The sequence below is a fragment of the mitochondrial genome of Naegleria fowleri (assembly GCF_008403515.1).
Source record: "Naegleria fowleri mitochondrion, complete genome".
In the NCBI taxonomy this organism is placed as follows: domain Eukaryota; phylum Heterolobosea; class Eutetramitea; order Acrasida; family Naegleriidae; genus Naegleria; species Naegleria fowleri.
In genome coordinates this window covers 24,569-49,531 of record NC_021104.1, presented here as the reverse complement: position 1 = coordinate 49,531, position 24,963 = coordinate 24,569, and the positions used below count along the sequence as shown (strand labels likewise).

The 24,963-nt window shown below is 24.0% G+C and overlaps 26 protein-coding genes and 14 non-coding genes across 40 annotated transcripts; 3 read left to right on the top strand and 37 right to left on the bottom strand.

Annotated features, from left to right (window-relative positions):
• Window positions 1–80: 80 nt before the first annotated feature.
• RNS lies at window positions 81–1,643 on the bottom strand. The gene has a single exon. It is a non-coding gene; the product is annotated as a s-rRNA (ribosomal RNA).
• Window positions 1,644–1,797: 154 nt separating this feature from the next.
• Window positions 1,798–1,870, bottom strand: trnE. The gene has a single exon. It is a non-coding gene; the product is annotated as a tRNA-Glu (tRNA).
• Window positions 1,871–1,904: 34 nt separating this feature from the next.
• ND9 (NADH dehydrogenase subunit 9) lies at window positions 1,905–2,462 on the bottom strand. Its single transcript has one exon. It carries the CDS (start codon window positions 2,460–2,462, stop codon window positions 1,905–1,907), a length of 558 nt encoding a protein of 185 aa, YP_007890064.1.
• A 27-nt stretch (window positions 2,463–2,489) lies between these two features.
• On the bottom strand, window positions 2,490–2,562 carry trnR. The gene has a single exon. It is a non-coding gene; the product is annotated as a tRNA-Arg (tRNA).
• A 531-nt stretch (window positions 2,563–3,093) lies between these two features.
• trnM lies at window positions 3,094–3,165 on the bottom strand. The gene has a single exon. It is a non-coding gene; the product is annotated as a tRNA-Met (tRNA).
• Window positions 3,166–3,171: 6 nt separating this feature from the next.
• trnK lies at window positions 3,172–3,244 on the bottom strand. Its single transcript has one exon. It is a non-coding gene; the product is annotated as a tRNA-Lys (tRNA).
• Window positions 3,245–3,266: 22 nt separating this feature from the next.
• ATP9 (ATP synthase F0 subunit 9) lies at window positions 3,267–3,485 on the bottom strand. The gene has a single exon. The coding sequence runs from the start codon at window positions 3,483–3,485 to the stop codon at window positions 3,267–3,269; it is 219 nt and encodes a 72-aa protein (YP_007890063.1).
• Window positions 3,486–3,555: 70 nt separating this feature from the next.
• Window positions 3,556–3,627, bottom strand: trnM. Its single transcript has one exon. It is a non-coding gene; the product is annotated as a tRNA-Met (tRNA).
• Window positions 3,628–3,634: 7 nt separating this feature from the next.
• On the bottom strand, window positions 3,635–4,966 carry rps4 (ribosomal protein S4). Its single transcript has one exon. It carries the CDS (start codon window positions 4,964–4,966, stop codon window positions 3,635–3,637), a length of 1,332 nt encoding a protein of 443 aa, YP_007890062.1.
• Window positions 4,967–4,996: 30 nt separating this feature from the next.
• trnL lies at window positions 4,997–5,077 on the bottom strand. Its single transcript has one exon. It is a non-coding gene; the product is annotated as a tRNA-Leu (tRNA).
• Window positions 5,078–5,084: 7 nt separating this feature from the next.
• On the bottom strand, window positions 5,085–5,158 carry trnD. The gene has a single exon. It is a non-coding gene; the product is annotated as a tRNA-Asp (tRNA).
• A 3-nt stretch (window positions 5,159–5,161) lies between these two features.
• Window positions 5,162–5,243, bottom strand: trnL. Its single transcript has one exon. It is a non-coding gene; the product is annotated as a tRNA-Leu (tRNA).
• A 5-nt stretch (window positions 5,244–5,248) lies between these two features.
• On the bottom strand, window positions 5,249–5,322 carry trnS. The gene has a single exon. It is a non-coding gene; the product is annotated as a tRNA-Ser (tRNA).
• A 17-nt stretch (window positions 5,323–5,339) lies between these two features.
• On the top strand, window positions 5,340–6,128 carry ymf16 (tatC-like protein). Its single transcript has one exon. It carries the CDS (start codon window positions 5,340–5,342, stop codon window positions 6,126–6,128), a length of 789 nt encoding a protein of 262 aa, YP_007890061.1.
• A 265-nt stretch (window positions 6,129–6,393) lies between these two features.
• trnY lies at window positions 6,394–6,476 on the top strand. Its single transcript has one exon. It is a non-coding gene; the product is annotated as a tRNA-Tyr (tRNA).
• Window positions 6,477–6,507: 31 nt separating this feature from the next.
• On the top strand, window positions 6,508–7,896 carry yejR (heme lyase). The gene has a single exon. It carries the CDS (start codon window positions 6,508–6,510, stop codon window positions 7,894–7,896), a length of 1,389 nt encoding a protein of 462 aa, YP_007890060.1.
• A 6-nt stretch (window positions 7,897–7,902) lies between these two features.
• Window positions 7,903–7,975, bottom strand: trnI. Its single transcript has one exon. It is a non-coding gene; the product is annotated as a tRNA-Ile (tRNA).
• Window positions 7,975–9,162, bottom strand: ND7 (NADH dehydrogenase subunit 7). Its single transcript has one exon. It carries the CDS (start codon window positions 9,160–9,162, stop codon window positions 7,975–7,977), a length of 1,188 nt encoding a protein of 395 aa, YP_007890059.1.
• Window positions 9,163–9,215: 53 nt separating this feature from the next.
• On the bottom strand, window positions 9,216–9,289 carry trnS. The gene has a single exon. It is a non-coding gene; the product is annotated as a tRNA-Ser (tRNA).
• A 23-nt stretch (window positions 9,290–9,312) lies between these two features.
• Window positions 9,313–10,896, bottom strand: orf504. The gene has a single exon. The coding sequence runs from the start codon at window positions 10,894–10,896 to the stop codon at window positions 9,313–9,315; it is 1,584 nt and encodes a 527-aa protein (YP_007890058.1).
• An 89-nt stretch (window positions 10,897–10,985) lies between these two features.
• Window positions 10,986–11,843, bottom strand: COX2 (cytochrome c oxidase subunit II). Its single transcript has one exon. The coding sequence runs from the start codon at window positions 11,841–11,843 to the stop codon at window positions 10,986–10,988; it is 858 nt and encodes a 285-aa protein (YP_007890057.1).
• A 139-nt stretch (window positions 11,844–11,982) lies between these two features.
• ND3 (NADH dehydrogenase subunit 3) lies at window positions 11,983–12,345 on the bottom strand. Its single transcript has one exon. It carries the CDS (start codon window positions 12,343–12,345, stop codon window positions 11,983–11,985), a length of 363 nt encoding a protein of 120 aa, YP_007890056.1.
• Window positions 12,346–12,368: 23 nt separating this feature from the next.
• On the bottom strand, window positions 12,369–13,112 carry ATP6 (ATP synthase F0 subunit 6). Its single transcript has one exon. It carries the CDS (start codon window positions 13,110–13,112, stop codon window positions 12,369–12,371), a length of 744 nt encoding a protein of 247 aa, YP_007890055.1.
• Window positions 13,113–13,154: 42 nt separating this feature from the next.
• On the bottom strand, window positions 13,155–13,229 carry trnS. The gene has a single exon. It is a non-coding gene; the product is annotated as a tRNA-Ser (tRNA).
• A 39-nt stretch (window positions 13,230–13,268) lies between these two features.
• On the bottom strand, window positions 13,269–14,747 carry ND2 (NADH dehydrogenase subunit 2). The gene has a single exon. It carries the CDS (start codon window positions 14,745–14,747, stop codon window positions 13,269–13,271), a length of 1,479 nt encoding a protein of 492 aa, YP_007890054.1.
• yejU (ABC transporter subunit) lies at window positions 14,748–15,395 on the bottom strand. Its single transcript has one exon. It carries the CDS (start codon window positions 15,393–15,395, stop codon window positions 14,748–14,750), a length of 648 nt encoding a protein of 215 aa, YP_007890053.1.
• ND4 (NADH dehydrogenase subunit 4) lies at window positions 15,396–16,784 on the bottom strand. Its single transcript has one exon. The coding sequence runs from the start codon at window positions 16,782–16,784 to the stop codon at window positions 15,396–15,398; it is 1,389 nt and encodes a 462-aa protein (YP_007890052.1).
• A 19-nt stretch (window positions 16,785–16,803) lies between these two features.
• rps13 (ribosomal protein S13) lies at window positions 16,804–17,268 on the bottom strand. Its single transcript has one exon. It carries the CDS (start codon window positions 17,266–17,268, stop codon window positions 16,804–16,806), a length of 465 nt encoding a protein of 154 aa, YP_007890051.1.
• rps11 (ribosomal protein S11) lies at window positions 17,258–18,928 on the bottom strand. The gene has a single exon. It carries the CDS (start codon window positions 18,926–18,928, stop codon window positions 17,258–17,260), a length of 1,671 nt encoding a protein of 556 aa, YP_007890050.1.
• rpl6 (ribosomal protein L6) lies at window positions 18,929–19,414 on the bottom strand. Its single transcript has one exon. It carries the CDS (start codon window positions 19,412–19,414, stop codon window positions 18,929–18,931), a length of 486 nt encoding a protein of 161 aa, YP_007890049.1.
• Window positions 19,415–19,423: 9 nt separating this feature from the next.
• On the bottom strand, window positions 19,424–19,834 carry rps8 (ribosomal protein S8). The gene has a single exon. The coding sequence runs from the start codon at window positions 19,832–19,834 to the stop codon at window positions 19,424–19,426; it is 411 nt and encodes a 136-aa protein (YP_007890048.1).
• A 4-nt stretch (window positions 19,835–19,838) lies between these two features.
• rps14 (ribosomal protein S14) lies at window positions 19,839–20,135 on the bottom strand. The gene has a single exon. The coding sequence runs from the start codon at window positions 20,133–20,135 to the stop codon at window positions 19,839–19,841; it is 297 nt and encodes a 98-aa protein (YP_007890047.1).
• rpl5 (ribosomal protein L5) lies at window positions 20,135–20,710 on the bottom strand. Its single transcript has one exon. The coding sequence runs from the start codon at window positions 20,708–20,710 to the stop codon at window positions 20,135–20,137; it is 576 nt and encodes a 191-aa protein (YP_007890046.1).
• A 10-nt stretch (window positions 20,711–20,720) lies between these two features.
• On the bottom strand, window positions 20,721–21,092 carry rpl14 (ribosomal protein L14). Its single transcript has one exon. It carries the CDS (start codon window positions 21,090–21,092, stop codon window positions 20,721–20,723), a length of 372 nt encoding a protein of 123 aa, YP_007890045.1.
• An 8-nt stretch (window positions 21,093–21,100) lies between these two features.
• On the bottom strand, window positions 21,101–21,526 carry rpl16 (ribosomal protein L16). The gene has a single exon. The coding sequence runs from the start codon at window positions 21,524–21,526 to the stop codon at window positions 21,101–21,103; it is 426 nt and encodes a 141-aa protein (YP_007890044.1).
• Window position 21,527: 1 nt separating this feature from the next.
• Window positions 21,528–23,075, bottom strand: rps3 (ribosomal protein S3). Its single transcript has one exon. The coding sequence runs from the start codon at window positions 23,073–23,075 to the stop codon at window positions 21,528–21,530; it is 1,548 nt and encodes a 515-aa protein (YP_007890043.1).
• A 5-nt stretch (window positions 23,076–23,080) lies between these two features.
• Window positions 23,081–23,344, bottom strand: rps19 (ribosomal protein S19). The gene has a single exon. It carries the CDS (start codon window positions 23,342–23,344, stop codon window positions 23,081–23,083), a length of 264 nt encoding a protein of 87 aa, YP_007890042.1.
• A 1-nt stretch (window position 23,345) lies between these two features.
• On the bottom strand, window positions 23,346–24,146 carry rpl2 (ribosomal protein L2). The gene has a single exon. The coding sequence runs from the start codon at window positions 24,144–24,146 to the stop codon at window positions 23,346–23,348; it is 801 nt and encodes a 266-aa protein (YP_007890041.1).
• Window positions 24,147–24,185: 39 nt separating this feature from the next.
• Window positions 24,186–24,623, bottom strand: rpl11 (ribosomal protein L11). The gene has a single exon. The coding sequence runs from the start codon at window positions 24,621–24,623 to the stop codon at window positions 24,186–24,188; it is 438 nt and encodes a 145-aa protein (YP_007890040.1).
• rps10 (ribosomal protein S10) lies at window positions 24,620–24,862 on the bottom strand. Its single transcript has one exon. The coding sequence runs from the start codon at window positions 24,860–24,862 to the stop codon at window positions 24,620–24,622; it is 243 nt and encodes an 80-aa protein (YP_007890039.1).
• Window positions 24,863–24,963: the final 101 nt, after the last annotated feature.

The window sequence follows — 24,963 nt, the reverse complement described above, 5'->3', positions numbered from 1 at the left end:
CTTTCGCTTTTTATTATTTATTATTGTTGTTACTATTTCTTTCTAATTCTATTTCTTTCTAATTCATTTGTTCTTATTTACCTTGTTCCAGCCACAGATTCCTCTACGACTACCATGTTACGACTTAACCTCAGTTATTAATAATCCCTTACCTATTATTTTTATTCGCTCATCCTTGCGAATTATACGAAATCTAATAATACCATACAGGACTACCAACTTCCATGGCGTGACGGGCGGTATGTACAAGATCTGGACACACATTCACCGTAACGTACTTATTTACGATTACTAGCAATTCCTACTTCATGTTCTCGAGTTTCAGAGAACAATCCGAACTATGATAACTTTTTTAGTTTTGCTCCGATTCACATCATTGCATCTTTTTGTTGTTACCTATGTAGCACATGGATAGCCCAACCCATTAAGGCCATAATGACTTGACGTCATCCCCTAATTTTATAGTTTTTTTGTTAGTGCGTAACTTAAATATAAATGAGGGTCTCGTTCGTTCATGGGAATTAACCTAACGCCTCACAACACGAACTTACGACAGCCATGCAACACCTGTATTAGATATTATATATATATAGACAATGCTATGAAACTATCGTCCTGTTTTATGCTTTATGAGAGATAGAAATCATTTATTGTATATTACTACAATATCTACTATCTATATCTAATATGACAAGGATTGGTAAGATTTCTCGCGGTGTATCGAATTAAATCACATGCTCCACTGCTTGTAGCAGATCTCCGTCAATTTCTTTAGGTTTTAATCTTGCGATCGTAGTTCCCAGGCGGAATGTTTAACGCGTTAGCTGTAAGAATAGTTAACACTACCCTTTAACATTCATCGTTGACAGCATAGACTACGAGGGTACCTAATCCTCTTCGATTCCCATGCCTTCGTGCCTCAGTGTCAGTCTACTATAGTTAACTGCTTTCGCCATTGGAGTTCTCTCTATCTTTAACGCATTTCAACTCTGATTATAGAGGTTCCGTTAACTCCTAATAAACTCTAGCGTAATAGTATTAAAAGTATATTATCATATATATAAAATTTCACTTAAAACTTATTACACAACCTACGCACCCTTTACGCCCAGTCAAGGAGAGTAACACTCGCGCTACTCGTATTACCGCGGCGGCTGGCACGAGTATTGGCCAGCGCTTGCTCCCGTGTACCATCATCATTTTCCACGGAGCAAGAGTTTTACGACTAAATGCGCCGTCCTCACTCACATGATATACCTGGTTCAAGCTTTCGCTCATTGACCAAGATTCCCCACTGCTGATTTCAAATGAAATTAGGACCGTTTCTCAGTTCCCATGTGGCTGAACAACCTCCCAGAACAGCTAAGCATTTTTGGCTTGGTGAGCTTTTAATCTCACCAACTACCTAAAACTCTATATGAAAATCTCTAAGCAATAATATATATTTTACTATTAATGGAATTCATATTATTTTTTAATATACATTCCAAACTCAGAGGTATATTCAATATATATTATACACCCGTTCGCTACATTTTTTATTCCGCTACTTATAGTAATTACTCATTTCCATGATAAAAAATGTATAACTTGCATGTGTTAAGCCTATCACAAGCATTCACTCCGAGCCAGAATAAAACCCAAATATTACTCGAATTATCCTTAATATTAAGAAAATAATTCTTTTTATTTTTTCCTTTTTTTCTTTTTTCTAAAAAAAAAGATCTATTATTTTACTTCCCATATCTTGCTACGACGTAAACAATTAAATCAATTAAATCAATCATCTTATTATATTGACCTTTACGGGATTTGAACCCGTGTCTTCTCCGTGAAAAGGAACTGTCTTTGACCACTGGACGAAAAGGCCATTCCCATTCACTATTATTTAGTTCTACACATCGCTAATGTAAGGACCAAACTGTCCCTGTTTCATATTTTCTAAACGACTGGCTAAGGTTTACTTTTTTCTGAATTACACTAAGATAAAAATTGCTATAGACTAATTCTACAAATCCTGTTAATGGGAAATCTTTTCTCAATGGGTGTCCTACGAAACCATAATCTAACAATAATCTCCTTAGATTTAAGTTATTTATAAAAAAGATTCCAAAAAAATCCCAACATTCCCTCTCGTACCAAGATATATTGGGATACATATAGCATAATGAATAGGTACTTTCTAGATCTGATAGAAAATACTTCATGAAAATACGATAATGGTAAATTATTGAAATTAAGTGATATATTAAATTAAATCTCTTCTTTTTCAATATATAATCGACACTTGTGAAATCTATTAATGACTTTAATTGTAAATTTATATCTTTATACAAAAAATAACTTAACATCAATACATAGTATTTATGTGTCCTTATATATATTTGATTACTATTTTTCCTCAAGGAAAAAATAAACTTTGGTGCCGATAATACTAAGTATTCTAGTAAATGAGCGTTCATTGTATCTATTCACCATAGATATGTAATTGTATTCTATAGGACTCGAACCTATAACCAAATGCTTAGAAGGCATCTGCTCTACCAATTGAGCTAAGAATCTCTACTATTATAAATATATAAGATACTATTATTATACATAAAGGAAAGGTACCCATAAGTGAGCACCTTTCCTTATCGGGGGGATATTATTATAATAATATAATAATAAAAATAAATATATAAACTTACTATATATAATATACATTGATCTAATCATTTTTTTTATGGATAAGAGATAAATGAAAATCTTTATTTTTATTATTTTGTAATTTATATAGAATCTAATTTTACCGTATTTTATTTTATTATACAAAATTTAAATAAAGTTATTATTTCTATGCACTACCACGAATACAGGTTATATATTTGTTTAGGTAAATAGAATTTAATTATAAATGAAGGCTATTAAGAATTATTATAATTATTATTACTACCTATTTGGTCTAAAACTTCCGGCTCGTAAAAACTCATTAATTAAAATAGAATAAAAAACAAAGTAAAATCAATTATATATTTTATATAAAAATAAATCCCACTTAAAAACTAGATGGATTCTACTATGGTTTGATGATGTTATACTTTTAATGTATAATGAACCCGGTAGGGATCGAACCTACAACCAATCCCTTATGAGGGGATTGCTCTGCCATTGAGCTACAGGTCCAATTTATGCACACAGCAGGGATCGAACCTGCGACCTGCTGATTAAAAGTCAGATGCTCTACCAACTGAGCTATGTGTGCTTACATCTAAAAGACATAAAAACTATGCCATTAATAAAAAAACAATCATAATTGTGAAAAGTGCGATAGCCTCAGTTAAAGCGAAACCTAAAATAGCATAATTAAATAATAATCTAGCAATACTAGGATTTCTTGATACTGAATCTAATAAATTTCCAAAAATAATTCCAATTCCTACACCTACTCCTGATAATGCGATAGTTGCTAATCCTGCGCCAATTTGTTTAAATTCTGTTACCATTATGTCGTTAAATTATAAAAAGGGCTAGATGTTTGTTATTACTATACTAAGCCCTAAAAAAAATTAAAATTGCTGAGAGTGGGACTCGAACCCACAAATATGGAGCATGAATCCATTGTTTTACCAATTAGACTATCTCAGCAAGTAGTTTACATCAACGTAACTATATTAAAAGAAAAAAAAATAGTAAAATAAAAAAATAATTTTTTATACTCATTTAATAAATTATTTAATACCGACGGACTTACAATTAACTTACTTTCTTTTGTATAATAATATATACTATTATATTTAGATAGGTAAAAAAAGAGATATAGGAAGTTTATAAGATTTACCACAGTATAATTATTAATTGATACTTTTTTTCCATATGACAAATAAATATTACCTATACTATTTAAAAAAGTAATATCTAAATCTTTTTTTTTTTCTTTTAAAAAAAAAGGAAATTCTTTTTGGATTTTAAAGTTTGATATATATTGATTTAAAGAATCAAAATTATAATTCTGATCCTTTAATTTATAAAAATAAGTGTGTATTTCATCTATAGTACTTAAATACCTAGCGTGAGATGAAAAAAGACTAGTTTTTTTTTTGCCTTTGCACAAAAAAAATGTACTCTGTTCTTTTCTGTAATTACATAAAACTAAATAGTATTTTTTTTTTAATTTAGCACTACTATTATAAAAGTATCTTCGTAATGAAAAAATATAATAAATATTATTAAAAATACTGGACTTTAATAAATCATATTTTTTTATGAAATAATTAATATTACGAATTTCATTTTTAAGATGCAATACTTTATTCTCTACTATACCATTCCTTACTTCTGATAATGAGAAAAAAGGAAATAGTTTAAAAATAAAATAATCTATACGAAAACTAAAAAAATAAAGTATATCATAGAACTGTAAAATAATATTTTTTTTTATTTTTTTATTTACTGCATTATACGCCCGTAAAAGAGTAGTATATTTTGATTCGAAAACAATCGAAGTAAAGAAATTAAAAATAAAATCTTTTTTATTCAAAAAAGGATCACTTTTTAAGAATAAAAATTTAATTTTATTAAATAATTTAATCATAAAATAAAAAAAAAATTTTTTATTTAATTTTTTCTTTATTACTAAAAAAAATCTCTTAAATTTTTTATTTAACAAATTATAAAATTTTTTTCTATTACCTAATGGTAATAATTGTGTAGGTAAAAAATTAACAATAAAAACATTGAATGCATTGATTCTACGTTCCAATAAATATTCTGTTTTATATAATAAGTATTTATAATGACTAAAATGCTTTGATTTGCTTCTAAAAAAAAAATTTTTATATTTTATTATTTTTTTTTTTAATTTTAATAAACTATAGTACTTCTTCATTAAGAAAAAAATTAAATCAATTAAAATAAAGAATTTAAATTTTTTATTTTTTTTTAAGAAATAAAAATAATAAAAATATTTAACTAATAATAGGTACATATTATTTGTCTATTTAATAAATAAACAAAATGCTCACTGTAGGACTTGAACCTACATGCTAAAAGCAACAGATTTTAAGTCTGTCGTGTCTACCAATTCCACCAAGTGAGGAATAAATCGGGCTAGATGGGACTTGAACCCACGACTTTTGGTATGACAAACCAACACTCTTACCAACTGAGTTACTAACCCATTTAAGAGTAACAGGACTTGAACCTGCACGAACAAAGTCACCAGATCCTAAATCTGACGTGTCTACCAATTCCACCATACTCTTAAGTCAGGATAGGGCAGGATTTGAACCCACGAATACTAAATTTCAAATTTAGCGCTTTTGACCGCTCAGCCACCTATCAATTTATTTCATTCTGTAATGAATATCTTTTCATACTATTTAAAAGAACTTATTTTCAAAATACTATATATATTAATTATAAGTATTACATTACTGTTAATAATAATATTAAAAACAAAAACGATACTATTCTTTCTACTCTCTCCTCTTAAAGAAACTATTATCTCAAGCCACATATACTTATATACATCTGAAGTAAATTTACTCGTACATAATAGTATAACTAACACCCAATTTAAATTCCTTCCACTGATTGAAATAACACTCCCTTTTGTAATTAATTCATATTACTATTATAAATATATTATTCTATTCTCCATATATTTGATAACACCCCTGCTACTATATATAATAACAATAACTATTAATGTTATACTATACAAAAAAGAATATCGGTTATTCCTACATAATATTAAGTGGTTAATGTACATACTACTAATGAATAGTATAGTAACTCAATATTGTATAATCCCACTATACATTAAATATACATTTAGCCATTTAATAGAATTTCAATTTTATGAATTTGACATAGAACTAAAACTAATAAATTACCTAGACCTATATATAAATGTTTTATATACTAATATATTAATTGTCTTCTTCTATATATATATAAAAAAACATATTAAAGTTAATAACTATATAGTATATATACTTATACTTATACTGCTACCTAATGAAATAATGCTACAAACGACTTATGTTATCGTACTGACATCATGTAATATGTTGAACAACATTATTATAAAGTACAGAAATAAAATTAAAAAATATAAACTAACGGAATTAGAGGTGAAACATTAAAAATTACTTTATTTTTAGAAACCATAGACTGTAATGTAATGGATTGAAAGATTGAATTTTTCTTTTTATTTTTTTTAAAAATACCACTTATCTTAAAAAAAATGATTTTTGGCGAGTATAAAGGAAAAATTAAATTTAATTTTTTATTCGAAGATTGTTTATCAAAAAAAAAACTATTATTCTTTAAATGTTTTTTTACATATGTTAATAAATAACAATATTTATTATTTTTTTTATAAAAAATTCTTTTCATCAAAAATGAAAAGAGGAGGTGGCTGAGCGGTCAAAAGCGGCAGACTGTAAATCTGTTGTATATATACTACGTAGGTTCAAATCCTACCCTCCTCATTAAATAATAATTTATTTTTATCATGAAAAAATGATATATATATATACGTATGTTTTTTTTATTATTACCGCATTCCAATATGATATGTATGAAATATTTTTTAATGTCAATTCCAATTTAATTACTAATGCAATATATAAGATGAGCAATTACTGGGCTACTATTGACAACTATGTATTACTGGTAACCTCAATCATAATATTACTATTATACAATAATACATATATACTATATAACAATAAAAATACCCTGATACTATTTATATATATGTTTATAATTCTATACAGTGTGTACATTAATACTAAAATCTATTACTTTAATAATACAACATTTAATCCGCTACTTACGCATTTTTTGGTTATAGTACACCCACCTATATTAATAACAATTACATTCCTAATAAAAAACAGTATATTTAAATATATAAGTATTAATAAACTAATACTTATACTTGGTATTAGTATATTGTTAGGAAGTTACTGGGCCAATTCTCTTTTTGGATGGGGTGGATGGTGGTCGTGGGACCCAATAGAAAACATTGCTCTTGTCAATTGGATAATTTTTTTGTTGTATATACACAAATACAATAAAAAAATTATCGGTTCGATATTAATACTCGATTTTTTTTTATTATTAGTAATTAAATGTAATAACCTACAGAGTATACATGTATTTAAAATAGTTAATTTAAATTTACAAAATTATTTTATAATAATGTATACCTTATACGTATTATTTTCTTACGCATATACGAAAAAAAAGAATAATAATTACTACATAAATAATAACATATTAATAAAACAAAGCACACTTGTTATTATTTTATATTTACTTAATAACACACATATATACATCAATATATACGTATATATTATATATATATTCGTAATATTATATTCTTACATATTAAAATACCTAATACGCAAAAATAAACTAATTAATACGTTACAACTAACTACATTAATATATGTATACAAGGCTCTTACATTATTACATACAATAATAAGCACCATAATTATTTTTTTTTACATCGTAAAAAAAAAAAATAATATATACAATGTACACATTTATATATTATTAATAGCATACTTACTATTGAATATAAATAACAACATAATAAATATTGTTTATGAAAATTATGCGTTATATATTAGTAATAACACAACAGGCGAAATTAATTTAATAGATATAAATATAAATTATATAGAATATATAGTAAAAGAAATAAATACTGAATTTTTCACTACACAATATTATAATATATACAGTATATTCGAAAAAATAGAAACTAACATATATAATAATATAATAACAAACACATTTATAAATATAAAGAATAATATAATACAAGTATACAAAATGTATTATATTATAATCTTATTCACGGTAACCCTTTTACTATTTATACACATAAACTAGAAAATATGCGCTTAAATGGGCTCGAACCATTGATCTATCGCTTATCAAACGATCGCTTTACCGACTAAGCTATAAGCGCTATCTATCTACTTCTCCAAATACAATATCTAAAGTACCAATTACTGTTACTAAATCCGCAACCATGTGGCCAGAAACAATATGATTTACTCCTTGTAGATGGGCAAAACCAGGAGATCTTACTTTACACCTATACGGCATATTAGAACCATTTGATACGAGTAATACTCCTGTCTCACCTTTAGGTGCCTCAACACCACCATAACAAATCCCTTGAGGTACATGAATACCTTCACTATAAAATTTAAAATGATGTATTAATGATTCCATTGAGGTTTTTATTTGTTTTCTAAAAGGAGGAGAAACCTTATAATTGTCTAATCGAACAAGACCATTCGGAATATTATTCAAACACTGATAAATAATAAAAATACTTTGTCTCATTTCACTAATCCTTACCAGATACCTATCATAACAATCGCCATATATACCAATAGGAATATAAAAACTTAATTGTTTATAAATTTCATATGGTTCTGTTTTACGTAGATCCCACGTAATACCCGAACCCCTTAACATTACACCAGTAAAACCCATATCGAGAGCATCTCTATAATTTACTATACCTATATCTACTAAACGTTGTTTCCATATTCTATTTGTTGTCAAAAGTTCTTCCATTTCATCCACTCTAGAAGAAAATGAAGAAATAAAATTATATATATCGTGTAATAACCCTTTAGGTAAATCATAAGAAACTCCTCCCGGCCTAAAATAATTAGCATGCATCCTTGCTCCTGAAACACGCTCATAGAATTCCATCAATTTCTCTCTTTCCTCAAAAGCCCACAGAAAAGGAGTTAGTGCTCCTACATCCATTGCATGAGTGGTGATAGATAATAAATGATTTAATAATCTAGTTATTTCAGAAAATAGAACTCTTATATATTGAGCACGCAATGGAACATTACACTTTAATAATTTTTCTATAGCCAAGCAATAAGTGTGTTCCTGGCACATCATAGAAACATAATCCAATCTATCAAAATATGGTAAACCTTGTATATATGTCTTATACTCTAATAATTTTTCTGTACCCCTATGTAATAAACCGATGTGAGGATCTGCATTTTTTATTATTTCACCATCTAATTCCAAAATTAAACGTAAAACTCCATGCGCAGATGGATGTTGTGGTCCAAAATTTAGTATAAAATTATTTAATATATTTTTTTTATCTAAGTACATATATGTATATATATGTTATACGTAAAGAATAATTTTATTTATTAGGAATATAAAGGAAGGTACGGGATTCGAACCCGTGAAAATTGTTTTAGCAGAACAACACCTTAGACCTCTTGGCTAACCTTCCATTGATGTAAACATATAAACAAATTATGAAAACGTAATTTTTTTCTCTTTATTACGCTTCGCTTCTTCTTCTTTAATATAATTAATAATCCTATCTTTCTTCCATTGTTCTTTTATTTCATCTATTGTATATTTTTTAGAATTCCAAAAAAAAAACTTATTATTTATATAGACATGAATTTTATTTTGATAATAAACCCATTTTAAAAAAATAGCAATAAAAGGTAAAGTAATATACAATAAAATATAAAGAAGCAGTGTATGTATAGGTTTCATCAACGTTATATAAAAATGATGCCATGTCTGGTTCATCAAAGAACGAGGCCACCACATATGAAATCTAGTTTGATTATAATAAATATCAATCCTGTAATCCTGATTCCAACCCATAAAATAATCACACGAGTCATTTCCAAAATATATCCATAACATCGCTAAAATATAAAAAAAAACATACCAACAAATACTTACACCACAGACTAATTTATATAAATTCAACCAACATAATGTTCTGAAAAAATGATTTAAAAAGTGACTAACATAATGATCTACTTCTACCCATCTATGAGTAGCTTGACGTTTTTCTTTTTTTAACCTGAACCAAAAAAAAACTGATAAGAAACCAAATAAATATACAAATACATATGTAAATAACTCCATATTTAGAATATAAAAAGTATATATATAGTAATGAAAAAGTGCATATGCTTTTTCTAGTAATAAATAAATAAACATAATGATACACAATTCAGAACTAATACATGAAAACTCATAAAAACAATAATCTATTTCTATACCTGTATAAAACTTAGGAGAAACTGTACGTCCTTCTCTCCATGCTTCATTCATCTCATTTGCCGAAATACTATTATTATACTGATTAATTTTTTCTAATGCATATTTTCTCTTTGCTATTATTTCTTCCCTCTCTTTTTCTTTCATTTCCTTTAATGTACGCGCATCATAATAATAGTCTTCCTCATTCATTCCAGTTAACATAAAATGTAGTAATACTTTATTTTTTAATGTAAGTTTTTTTAAATGGTAAAAAACTATATATATGATTAAAAAAAATAAAATTACTATAATTGATAATAAAATATCTATTACATCAATTTCATATGTTCTAAATAAGAATGCCCTAGATTGTATGTTATAGGACAATATAACACGTCCAAATAACCTAATAGTACCTACATATCGAGTACAACCAAAAGGATCTAGTGTAAGTTCTTTTCTATACTCTTCAAGACCCAATTCTATTTCTCTTAAATACCACTTCAAAGCATTATCCCCCCACTTTAATGATTGTTCTGGATTTGCATAATACATTTGTGGACTCACTATCCTTCTCAAATGACCTCCTTTGGTAACTTCAAAACCTACTTCTTTTAATTCATCATTGTAAGAATTAATAAAATCTTTATATGAAATGTTAATAGGAGATGTCGGATCCCATATTAAAATTAATTCTTTTCTTACGTATTTTGGATTCCAACCGTTTGCGGTTGGTAACCCTGTATACATAGGAAGTATGTATACATAAAAAAGATATTCTAATTGATCGTATACCCAATTAAATGGATATGAAATTATATACCATAACATATTATTATATTTGTTCATTTTTTTCTTGTTAAAACATTTTTTATTAGTGCCTAATTACTAGTACTTAAAAAATCCGCTTAATTAAAATTCTATTTTATAAATATCGACGAAGAATCATTAATACTAATGCTACTTAATAAATTACTTACTAAGTGTACATCTAAAGATAAAAATATCCAATCTATAAAATATTTATTTTTTACTATTTCAACACAAATAGGCATAAATGCATGATTTACCCCACAAAGCTCAGAACACTGACCATAATATACACCTTCTATACTTGAATATAAAACAAATCTCATTAATCTGCCAGGTAGAGCATCTATTTTTATACCTAATTGAGGTACGGCCCAAGCATGAATAACATCATGTGATGTTATGTAAAAACAAATATTATGTCCATTAGGTAATACTAAACACTTATCTACATTCAATAACCTATTTTTTTCACTGTCTTGAATCATATACGAATCAAATTGTAATACTGGAAAATTAAAATTAGCATCAAATAAATTAACTAAAATATCTGTACCTAATTTAGTATCTATTTCATATGTCCAATACCATTGATGTCCAATAATATAAACATTAAATAACGTTTCTAAGAAATTTTCGTCATATTCTAATTGGAAAATAAATCCTAGTGCTGGTATTAATAAATAACTAATTAAGACTGTAGGTAATAATGCAAAAATAGTATCTAAAAAAGCTTCTACTTTTTTAGAAAAATGGTAAGCTACTGGATTTACATTACTGTTGAATTTGGTAATACTCCATAAAACAATAAAACCTACTACAAAAGCAACTGCTATTAATACACTCATTGTTTCGATATACAATAATACAATAGAAAGCATTTTATCATTAGCTGGCATCCCAAATCCAAAATATCTTGTTAATTCATAATTTATATTGGAAAACAAAAATGCCCTCTTTGTTTCCATTTCAGGAATACTATATAATTTATTATCTAAGCCTACTATACCAGTTGAAATACCTCTATAGTAACTCCATAAATTATCCATATAAAAATTATATGGAGTTAACGTGACAATATTAATTGCTATATAAAAACAGACCACACTATTCCCATTCCAATGCCCCTTTTTTCCATTCATAAATAAAACCTATTAACAGTATAAATAAAAATAAGAACATTGTATAATAACCAAAGAACATCAGTTCTTTTATACAAATAGACCAAGGAAAAAAAAAAGCAACTTCTACATCAAAAATTATAAATATGATAGAAATAAGATAAAACTTTACATGGAATGGATTTCTTGCATCTGAAAATGGATCAAATCCACACTCATAACCATAATTTTTCTCTGTGTATGCATTCTTTAATGTTATTACATAACATAATAACAAAATAATACTACTTACTAATAAAATAAAAAAACTATAAAAATAAAGTTCATAATATTCAGTAAGAAAATACATTATCTATTGTTTGTGTTATAATACTAGTGTGCTATGTAAGCATCTTTTAAATAAATGACAGACAATATTACAAATATATACCCTTGTAAGATAGCTACAACTAGCTCAAATAAAATTAAGACAACACATAAAATTATAGGTAATATACTTATTAATGAAAATTTAATTGAAAAAAATAATGGATTTACTAATTTATATATAAACAAAGCAACTGTATCCAATAAAATATGTCCTGCCACTATATTTGCAAATAATCGTAACGCCAAACTTACAGATCTAAAAATAAAACTTATAACTTCTATTAATGCCAAAAATGGAACTAATACAAAAGGAATACCTTTTACATAAAATATAGCAATAAAAGCAAGACCACTTTCATAAAAACCTAATAAACAAGTAGCCCACCATACCAAAAAAGATAGACTAAATGTTATATTTAAATGGCTTGTTATTGTGAAACTAAATGGAACTATACCTACTAAATTACTTAAACAGATAAATAAGAATAAATAAAAAAAAAAAGGAAAAAACATTTTTGTTCTATCTACTAGATACGAATATATAGTAACATATATAAAATTATACGTACCTTTAAATAAAGAATAAAAAAAGCTTTGAAAATATACATAACTTATTTTAAAACTTAATGTTAAATATATAAACTGCAATAGAAAAAAAAGATTAAACGCAATCAAAATAGTATCAGTTAATGTATAAGATAAACTATAAGATTGTATTTGAAATTGTTCAAAAGGACTGGATAACATTTCAATTGTTAAAAAATTTATATTATATTATATTATATTATAAGGATAGGGCAGGATTCGAACCCACGAAAAACTTGTTCTCCAAACAAGCGCTTTTGACCGCTCAGCCACCTATTGATTTTTATAGAAACAACTAATTTCACGCTAATAAAACCTCTAAAAAAAATCAATCAAAATATATTCAATTATATTTAATAATAAGCTTGGTTTTATGATTAGACATATATTAAAAAATAATATATATATTATTAATAACATTGGAATGTATGAAATATTTCTCAAATAAATCCAATGGGAAATATTATTATATAATATTATTTTAGAAATACGTAAATAATAATAAAAACTTATGATCGTAGTAATAATAATAAAAAACATAAAAAGATATAACTTGTAATTATATAAATCAAACAATAGATATAACTTAGCCAAAAATGTAGGAAATGGAGGTAATCCTGCTATAGAAAATAATAACAAAATGATACACAACGATAAATACTTATTATATCTATACAAACCACCTAACGAAATAAATCTTTCAATATTTATTCTTCCATTTAAAGTAACAAGATTACTAAAACATAAAAAGATACCAAATACATTAATAGTATATACTATTATGAAAAAAAAGATATGTTTTATTATATGAAAGTCAGGGGCTACAAAAATCATTAAATAATAACCAGTACCTGTAATACTGCTATAAGCGATTAATCTCCTAATTTTTTTTTGTTGTATTGCTCCTAGCATACCCACAACCATAGATCCAATACTACTAATCATAAAAAATATAACAAATGATTCATAAAAAAAAATAAATATGTTTATGTATAACTTCATAAAAATATAAAATAACGAAATAAATGGAAAAATAGAAAAAAATACAGTAGATAAAAAAGGCGATCCTTGGTATATATCGCTTACCCAAAAATGAAATGGAAATGAATATAGTTTAAACAACATACCAGTTAACATGAAAGCGATTGATAGTATATATATATTATATAGTTTACTGCTCGCTTCAATATTATTAAAATTGACAAAAAACATTGAAATATCTTCATAATATAATAAACCGCTAAATCCATATAGTATAGAAATACCAAATAGTAATAAGACAGAAGAAAAAGAACCTAATATAAAATATTTTAATCCCGCTTCTATACTATATTTATTTTTCCGAGAAAAAGCAGCAAGTGTGTAAAAACATATACTTTGGAGTTCAATTAATAAATAAAATGAAATTAAATTAACAGAACAAACCAACATATTAATACTATATACAGACAATAAAATTAAAATAATAAATTCAAATGAATTTATGTTATAAACTCTTAGCAGATTACTAAAACCTACTAGATACAATAAAGCAATAACTATATTAATAATACAAAAACCATTTGTCGTATCGTCTTTATATAGCAAATCTTTTAATCCAAAATTATAAGAATACATAACACAATGTAAAATCAATGTATTTAATAATATAATAACAGCTAAATAAATAATAAAATTATCTTGCCTTATAAAATTACTCTTATTTGAAAAAAGATTTAATACTAAATAACAAAAAATAAAAAAAATAGAAAATAATAAATAATTTTCAGGTAATAAAAAAAAATAATTAAATAACATTTATTTGTTATAGACATAATCTAATATATTTTTTAACTGTATTGTTTTAAAAAGAGAAAAAATATTTACTAAATACAATAAATATAGTGTATATAGTATTATAACAGAAAAAAAAATTGAAGCATAATAAGAATCTACAATCGGTAAATTGTAAATAAAAAAAAAAAAGCTATTTGTTTGATGTATTTGGGAACTCCAATTATTTTTTATTCTTAACAAGAACAAATTGGTAATTAAAAAAAAGAAAAACAAAAATCTATAATAAAAACTCAAATATGATAAAAAAATATTAATTATAAAATATAAAATCAATAATAAAATAAAAAAAATACGACTGTCAAAAAATAATAACGATTTCCATATCGAAAATGCCCATAATGTACCTATAAAAATAGTTAACGTACTATAATAAATACCCATAAGCGAAAAAAAACTATTTATTTCTAAATATAAATTTCTATGTATAAAATTACGTAACTGATTAATAAATAATATAAAAAAAAAGACGTAACTAATTATAACTAATGAAATATGCATAACTAATAAATAATTATAAATAAAATGGTCGTAATATTCTAATAATCTATATGAACATATTATAAAAAAATATAAAAAAAAATAAAAATAAAATTTAACCAATAAAATCATTTATTTATATAAAAGATCATTATAAAAATAAACTATGTTATTCTCTAGTAAAGAAAAAATAGAATATGGATATATTCCCATCCACAAAATAAAAAATAAAAGAATAAACAATAAACTTATCTCTAACATTCCTAAATCATAAAAAAATTTTAGATACTTGTATTTAGGGACCATAAAAATTAATCTATTATATAACGATAAAGAATAAATAGTACATATAAAAATACCTATCAAAGCAATTGATAACGAATGATAATTATACGAATAAAATAAACTTATAATTATTAAAAATTCTCCTATAAAATTACTTGTTAATGGAAAACTTATATTACTAATTGTAAAAATAAATAAAAAAAATGAAAAAATAGGCATAGTATATATTAAACCACTATAATACTTAATCAATTTAGTATGTGTTCTACTATATAACATCCCAATTAAAAAAAAGAAACCCCCAGAAACAATCCCATGCGCAAGCATTAAATGAATACTACCAGCAATACCAATACTAGTAAACGTAAAGAGACCTAGTACACAAACATTCATATGCGAAACAGATGAATAAGCAATTATACGTTTAATATCTATTTGTTTCAATGTCACAAAAGACGTATAGAAAATGCCTATACAACTTATCAATAGTACTAATGGACAAAAATAATATGTAGATACTGGAAATAAAGGCATTAAGAAACGTAAAAAGCCATAACTTCCTAATTTCAATAGGACACCCGCTAATAGTACACTACCTTCTGTAGGAGCTTCTACGTGAGCTTCTGGTAGCCAAATATGAAAAGGAAACATTGGGATCTTTATAGCAAAAGAAATAAAAAAAGTAAACCATATTATATTTTCTCTAATTAGTGAATAATTATTATTTAACAAAATTTCAAAACTAGTACTTCCCGTATACGAATATAGTGATAATATTGATACAAGCATAAAGAAAGACCCAATTAATGTATAAAAAAAAAATAAATAGCTTGCATGAATTCTTCTTTTGCGGTAACTACTAATTCCTATTAGTACAAAAAAAGGAATTAATATTATTTCAAACATAATATAAAAAACTAAAAGATCCATAGCAGAAAACACAAAAATTAATAAGAATAATGTAAAAAATAAAAATGATTGATAATAGATTACATCGTTAATATTATTAAACTTCATATTTACAGTAGAAAATAACAAGCATAAAGGTATTAATAGCATGCTTAAATAAATAAAAAAAAAAGAAATACTATCTATTCCAAAAAAAAAAGAATATTCAAATAATGAAATATTATAAACATATTGAAAACACGATTCAAAAGGGTCTAAACTTATCCATACAAAATTAAATAAAAAAAAAAGAAACAATGAAATGTCTAGATACAAATATTTATTCATTGATAATATAAATTAAAGATTATTGTTTTATTATATTTTTAACTGTATTGTTTTTATTCTTTCTTACTTTTTTATTTCCTTTCTTATCCCCAAAATTAATTTTTTTTCTTGTTCTTGCATTAGTTCTATTACGCTGCCCTCTTACTGGTAAAAAACTAGCATGCCTCCTACCTTTTAAACAACGTATATTTTTTAAAGTATTAATATTAAAAATAACTTCTTTTTGTAAAAAATTATCTATACTGAATTTATTATTTAAAAAAAAATATTTGATTTTCTTAATAACATAACTATGAGAATAATTAGAATTAAAAAAAGGATCCAAAAAAGCATCTAACTGTAAATTGACATGAAGACCTGAAAAATCACAAAGCTTTTTTGAAATAAATGACCCAATACCAAATCTACTAATAAAGAATTGAAATATATTTAACTTTTTAGAAAAACCTCTTTTTCGTCTAAATGGACTAATACTATCTAACATTTTTTTTTTTCTTTTTTTTTCTTTTTCTTTTTTTATTAAAACAACCATTATAAGGCCACGATGTTAGATCTTTAACCTTATTAATTGCAAAAAAAACCTTACTTAGTCTATTAAAACCATCGCAAATTGCAAAAAATTTTATTCTATAAATTGGATATAAAATATAAGCTCCTTTAAATCGTTCTTTTAATTCAAGCGTCTTTTCATTAAAAAATTCTAATTCGTTAAATAAAAAACGTACTAATCTTCGGTATTTTTTATTATACTTACGCATGCGTGTAATTAAAGGACTGCATAAGGAACTAGTACCATTTATGTATAAAGAAACATAAGGGAATTTATATAAAGATTTCATCTTACTTATAAATGGTAATAATGTTTCCACTAGTGGATAAATATTTCTCCAAAAACGACGTTCTTTTTTTTTTACATCTTCTAATTCTCCGCATGTTCTTTTAAATAATAACTTATTATTATAGATAAAATATAAAAACACATTTGTTATTGTGGATTTAATATATATTACCGCTTTGCTATTATTATACTTATTTAAATAATCAAAACGAAATAAAGATTTAAATATACTTAAATATTTTAAAATACTGATATAAATCAATTCTTTATTCTCATCTGCATAAAAAGATTTATTCTTTAAAATAAAAAACCTTCTAAATAATCTTTCATACTTTCCTCCTATTTTTTTTAACAATCTTTCATATCTATTTACATGTAAACGGTGGGAAGATTTAGTTACTTTAAAATTACTACTTATACAATTTCTATTGGGTTTCTTTAAAAAATCCAATAATAACTTATAAAAATTTTTATATTTACTATATAACCCATAATAATTAACATATTTCTCTCTTTCTAATTTAACATTTTTTACTATACGTTCATACTCTGAAATTAAAAGAGGATTCTTATACCTTATATAATTAAAAAAAATATCATTTTCCATATTCAAATCAAAAGTATTAAAGATAAAAAAAAAACATTGTAATTTTTTCTTTAATTCTAATAATAAATATCTAAATAATTGAATTCTTTTTTTAATAAAAAGTAAAAAATTATAAAAAAATAAATTATTATGTCTTAATGCATACAAGAATTCTTTTTTATTTGTTTTTTTATAAACACTCAAAATTAAAGAAAAAATATAACTATTAAAAAATTTAAAATTAACTACTCCTAATCTCTTATCGAAAAACGATAAATTTACTATTTTTTTTTTTGTAACATCAAAATTTAATCTATTTGTACGTTGCAAATTAAACTCACTTAACAAATAAGTAGTCATAGGATAGAATGGATCAAAATTATATTGATTTCCACAATCTTTAAATTTATTTATATAAATATATTTTTTCTTACGCTTATTCCATATTTTATTTTTACTCTCGAAACGTAGAAATAAATATATATTATACATAAAATAACGTACTACTAACGATTTGTCATTTTTTCTTTTTAATCTATTAGAAAAGAAACGAATATTTTTATCTTCTATTCTCAATAATCTTTTGCGGTATAATCGTATATACAAATTGGTAAACAATATATTATGTAATTTAAAATAGTTATTTAATATAAAATAAAGACGTAATTGTTTATAATAATTCAATGACTTATAAAAAAAAGAAATTAACGGAAAATCCATTTACACAATAAAAATACCCTTTTTTTTATATTTATTTGGAATTCTAAAACACTTCATACGAAATAGTAAATTACCTAACATACTATCTGAAAAGCTAACTATCCTATAATAAGTTTTTTTTTGTCTAGAATAAAAATAAGTGTCTATAGGTAATAAAAAATAACATAGATGACTATAACCTAATTTAAATATTATAGTATTATAGTAATAATATAATTTATAACCTCTTCCTTCTAATTTTAAATGTTTAATATTATAATATAAATGACTACGAATAAATTTTAATAATAATAATTTTACTTTCTTCCAATAACAATGATCTACTCTAAAAAGACAATAATTATGACAATATAAAATACGAGAATCTATAAAAAAAAAATAAAACGAATTTAATTTATATTTAAAAAAAGAAATAAATGTCCCTATTAAAAAAGTATTCAATTCTATGTAATAAAAGGAATGATTCAATAAAAAAAATCGAGCCATTGCTTAAAATTAATATATTTCAAATAAAATAACCCCTCCTACATTATTTATAATAGCATCTGACGTATTAAATATCCCACGAGACGTAGACAAAATAAAAGAACTACGCTCTAATCTACTTAAATCTCTTAACTTACTAACTGTTACTGTTTTTATATTTTTCTTTGAATAAAATGATAAAATATTTACAATAGAACTACATTCTTCATGATAATTTAGTGTAATGTGTATAAAACTACGGTTTAATAAATTAAAAATCATAATATTAGAAAAATACCTTTTTTTAAATAAAAAATAACTCAATAACAAATTAAAAGAACTAAAGTATACTGTAAAAGTACTATTTTTTTTTATAATAGCATTTTTTAACGAACTATAAAAAGTACCAAAAAAATAAATTGGAAATTTTAATTTTAACATACAATTACCAAGAAGATTTCATTATACCAATTAATTGTTTATTTAAAGAATATTGTTTCACCATCATCCTTGTTAATTTAAAAAAATTCAATACACCTCTTCGTCTATATGAAAGAATACAAAAATTTGAAATTCTCGTATAATGTACATGTAAATAAAAAAATAAATATAAAACATATGTATATTTCTTTCCAATAAAAAATGTATTATACAAAGATTTAATATATAAATAAGAAACAAAAGAATTCTCAAATATAAATCTATTCTTATAATGTTTACTGTTTAATAATTTAGAAACCATTATATAACATTTAAACCACCTAATCTAAATAGATCACGATTAATTAAATAATACTTATAACTAGTACATACTTTTAGTTTTAATTTAAAAATAGCATTTTCAAAAAAGTTATAATACTTATAATAATCTAAAGTATAAGTAAAATAATTTAAAAATAAAAATTTTGTTAACGAATAAAAAAAACTAGAATATATTGTCTTTTTATTATCATAAAATAAATAATAATTATTTAATTTTAAATCTAAAGAATATATTAATTTAGGTAATGAATTATATAAAATGTTAAGATAAGTAGTATAAAACTTTTGCTTAGATATTGCTAGTACACCACCTACTTTTAACTTTCTTCTTTTTAATAAATTATTATTCAGTACAAACTTTATTTTATTATTTGTAAATTTCTCCAATAGCATTAATTTCAATAAGAATAAAAACCTATTACTACTACTATTATGTAACAAATAATATACTTGAATGTAAGAAAAAAAAAAGAAATTATTACGATTCACTAATCGATCAAGAAAATAACTTTGTAGATAATTAAAATTAAAATAAAAAAAATTTAACTTATTCATTTCATTTTTTTTAAAAAATACTTGGAGAAATTAAAATCAATTTCATTAATTTTTTAACTCTTATTTCATACGATAAGGGGCCACTTACTCTATTACCAATAGGATTTAAATTTTTATCTAATAATGCCATTGCATTATCTTCAAATGAAATATGTATTCCATTGTATCTACAAACATTTTTTTTTGTTCTTACAATTATACCAAATCTTACATCATGTAATTTAACTTTGATTTTTTTACGCAACCTTACTTTTTTTATAGCAACTACTATAAAATCTCCTACCTTAGCGTGTTGATATTTTTTATTCAAAACCTTAATACATTCCCCTTCTTTAGCACCAGAATTATCTGTAATATAAAAACGTGTTTTTACTCCAATCATTACATTGCTTACTTAGACATATAAATATTTTTATTACTATCAATTAGACACACTTTTATTGGTAACTTATATGAAATTTTATCTAAAAGCTTTACGGCTAAATAGATAGGTATAGAGTTTAATTCAAATAGACAATCATAAATATGAACAAAATTAATATATTTGTCTATTGCTCCTTTCCCTTTCCCCATCCGTACTCCTGTTGGCTTCGAAGTAAGTGGAATTAAAAAATTACATCTGATTAACAAAAAACCTTTTTTTTTTAATTCTCTCCTAATTATAACTCTACAACACTCGATTTGTTCTTTTGTCAATACACCATTAGATAAAGAAACAAAACCAATATTACCTGACAACAATAAATTAGAGCTACTATTTATTTTATGGTTATAAACACAATTCTTATGAATACGTCTTGTGAAACGCGAAATCATCTTAGACTATACTTATTAATTTATAGTTTGAATCATATGTTTTACTATAAAAAAACATCCATACTTTAATACCTATAGAACCCTGTTTTGCTCTCGCAAATGATTGATAATAATCAATGTCTGCTAATATACTTTTATTTGGCATTTTTCCAAATAACTTATAATTTTTTATTATTTGATGATAAGCTACTAATCTGGCTTGTCTTCCTTTTTTAGGCGGACCATTACATTCAATACGCAATCCTATTAATGGATATTTTTTTGCCATTATTTCATTTTGACATAAAGAATCAAATAAAAATCGTAATTTAGTAAACGATAAAAAAAAATTAGATTTATTTAAATTCAAATATAATTCTTTCCTACTAGTCTTCTTCTTATTCTTTCTACTTAATATATTTAACCGTTTCAATAAAGCAAAGCATTGTTTTATTTTACTATGACGTTTAATAAAATAATATTCAAAAAATGATTTAGAAAAATTATTTAATAGCTCTGTCTTTAGTTTTCTTTTCTCCCTCAACTGTATATATTGTAGGCTTTTAAAGATTCTAAATAAATTAGCTCCTTTTTCTAGTTCCAGACAAACATAATCATTTACTAATTTAGAAGATAATAAAGGTGGTAACTTTTTATACATATAAAAAGATCCTAGGAAAATAAAACGCATTCCAGTAAATAAATAAATTGTTTTTTCTATATTTAGTATAAAATAATATAAAAAAAAATAAACAAAAAAATCATAAAAAGTACGTTCATCAAAAATATCCCTACTCAATTCTCTTTTATAATTCTCTTTTAAAAAATAATAAGAATGATTTAATACTTTATTTGGATAGTATTGCATACTATAAACAAAATTTTGTTTTAAAAATAATAATTTATTATAACATAATAAAAAAAAACGAAATAAAATAAAACTAGGCGTCAACTTAATGCTGAGAAATAAAAAAAATCTTAATACATAATAAAACAAGCTTAATAGTTTTAAATTATTTTTTTTTTTTTTTCTATAGAAAGAAAAAAAATAAAATATATTTTTTTTTAATTGAAATTTAATTGGATTATTTTTATATTTCGGCCTATTATTAATATTAATTATAGAAGAATAAAAATATTTTTTATGTATGCATCGTTTGTTTATTCCACGATTAAAAAAATATAAAAAATATAAAACAGAATTAGAATAAAAAGCATGTACATACATTACCCTATTACATCGTAAATTAACTTTATGAATTTTATTTTTTCTGAACATAAAACTATATAACAAATATTGTTCTGAAAAAAAAGATAAAAAATATTTTTTTATCTGAAAACGATAAAGATAAATATTTAAATTAACAAATAAATAATTATTCGTAATATAATTTAAATAAACATCATCTGTTAACATTTTTAAACGATAAAATAAACCTTTAAAATATTGGAGAACTTGAAAATCTCGAAAAAATAATAAAGAATAATATTTACTATCCTCATACCAGGTATTTTTCCAAGAATTAAAAAAAGGTACTCTTAGATTACTTAAATTACTGATTCTACTCATTATTATTATTTTTTTAGTTTAAAATTCTTTTTTTCTTTTTTTAACTTAACACACTTTCTCTTAGTAAAAACAAATTCACCTACACAATGTCCAAACATTTCATCTTTATTAAATTTAATAGCTACTATTTGTTTACCATTATGTATACTTAATACTTTATCTTTAAATAGAGGAAGACTATTTGTCTGACGATCATAAATTACCTTATTTTTTCTATAATTACAAAAATCGTGGGAAAAAAAAATACCTTTCCAAGTAGAACGTGACATTTTAACTTTTCTTTCTTTTAAACTTTCTACTATACTTAATCACACTTGCCCACTTATTTGTAGGAGATGACTTTTTTGATTTTTTTCCTTCCCCTCCTCCGTGAGGATGGTCTACTGGATTCATTGCTACTCCTCTTACTGTAGGGCGTATTCCATACCATCGCGAACGTCCTGCTTTACCAAATTTAATAGAACGAAAAGAAGTATTTGATGTTTTCCCTAATGTACCAAAACCATACAAAGAACTTTTTAATAATTTAAAACCACCAGAACAAGGTAACTTAATATATGCGTAACCCTTTTCTTTTTTTACCAATATACCAGAAACTCCTGCAGCACGTAAATATTTAGAATTGCTATTTAATAATGTAGATATATTATGTACTATAGAACCTATTGGTAAATTTAAAAAAAAAGATCTATTCCCTATTTTTAAAAAATCATACAATTTAATACTACACATATATGTATTGCCAAGAATCACTCCTGATGTAGCTATGATAAAAGAATAAACGCCATTTTTATAAAAAATTAAATTGATAAAACTAGATCTATTTGGGTCATATTCGATACTTTCGACTATATAAGGAATTTCTTTTAAATAAAAAAAATCAACGAGTCTATATAATTTTTTATGACCACATTCTTTATGGAACACAGTAATCCTACCGTCTTTATTTCTTCCATAACAAGAATTTTTTTTTAGCAATAAAGATGGAAGAAAAATACTTTTTTCTAAATTTTTTTTATTAACCAAACATAAATGCCTCATAGAGGGAGTAATTGCTTTATAATATAACATAAGAAGAGACAAAAAATTTTAGAAATTACTAAAAAATTACTAAAGAATTAAAAAACCACAGCTTTTTAATGAATTAAATATTTTTTTATAAATGGAAACATCGATTTTATTAATAAAACTATAAATACAATAATATTCAATCAATTCATATAACATAAATATACTTACATATTGCAAAGAAATAATTGGAAATTCAACATATCCTGGTTTTTTCATAGGATTATATTTAATAAAACAACGTTTTAAAGAATAAAATAAATCTGGGAACTTAATTACAAAATCGTAATTCTGGTTCCCATACGAATAAACTAACACATTTAATAGAACATCATTAAAAAAACGCACTGTTAAATTATTAAATTTATTACAGAAATCCATTATAGGAATTCCTACTTGTCCTAAAGCTGGACCTACTGGTTCTTTAGACGTTGCTTGTGTTGCAAAAATTTTTAATCTTAAAATAGTATTACATTTCATCTACTTACTAAATCTAAATTTTCTACTATTTTGAAATTTCGAATAAAAAATAAAAAACAATTTGATAATAATGCATTATTATATAAAGAGAAAATAGATAATTCATTAACTATGATATTAAAATGCTTTAACTCAAATTGTTCTCTTGATTTTTTATCAATATGCGGCGAACGTAACAATGTTATTTTATTTTTTTTTTTTTTACAATTATAATATGATAATGATAAGTATTTAAACATCATAAAAACAACCTTTATTAATAAATTATTTACTAATAATAAAAAAAATCGTTTTAGATTAATTGAATTATGTGTACTAACTGACTTAGTATTAGAATTAC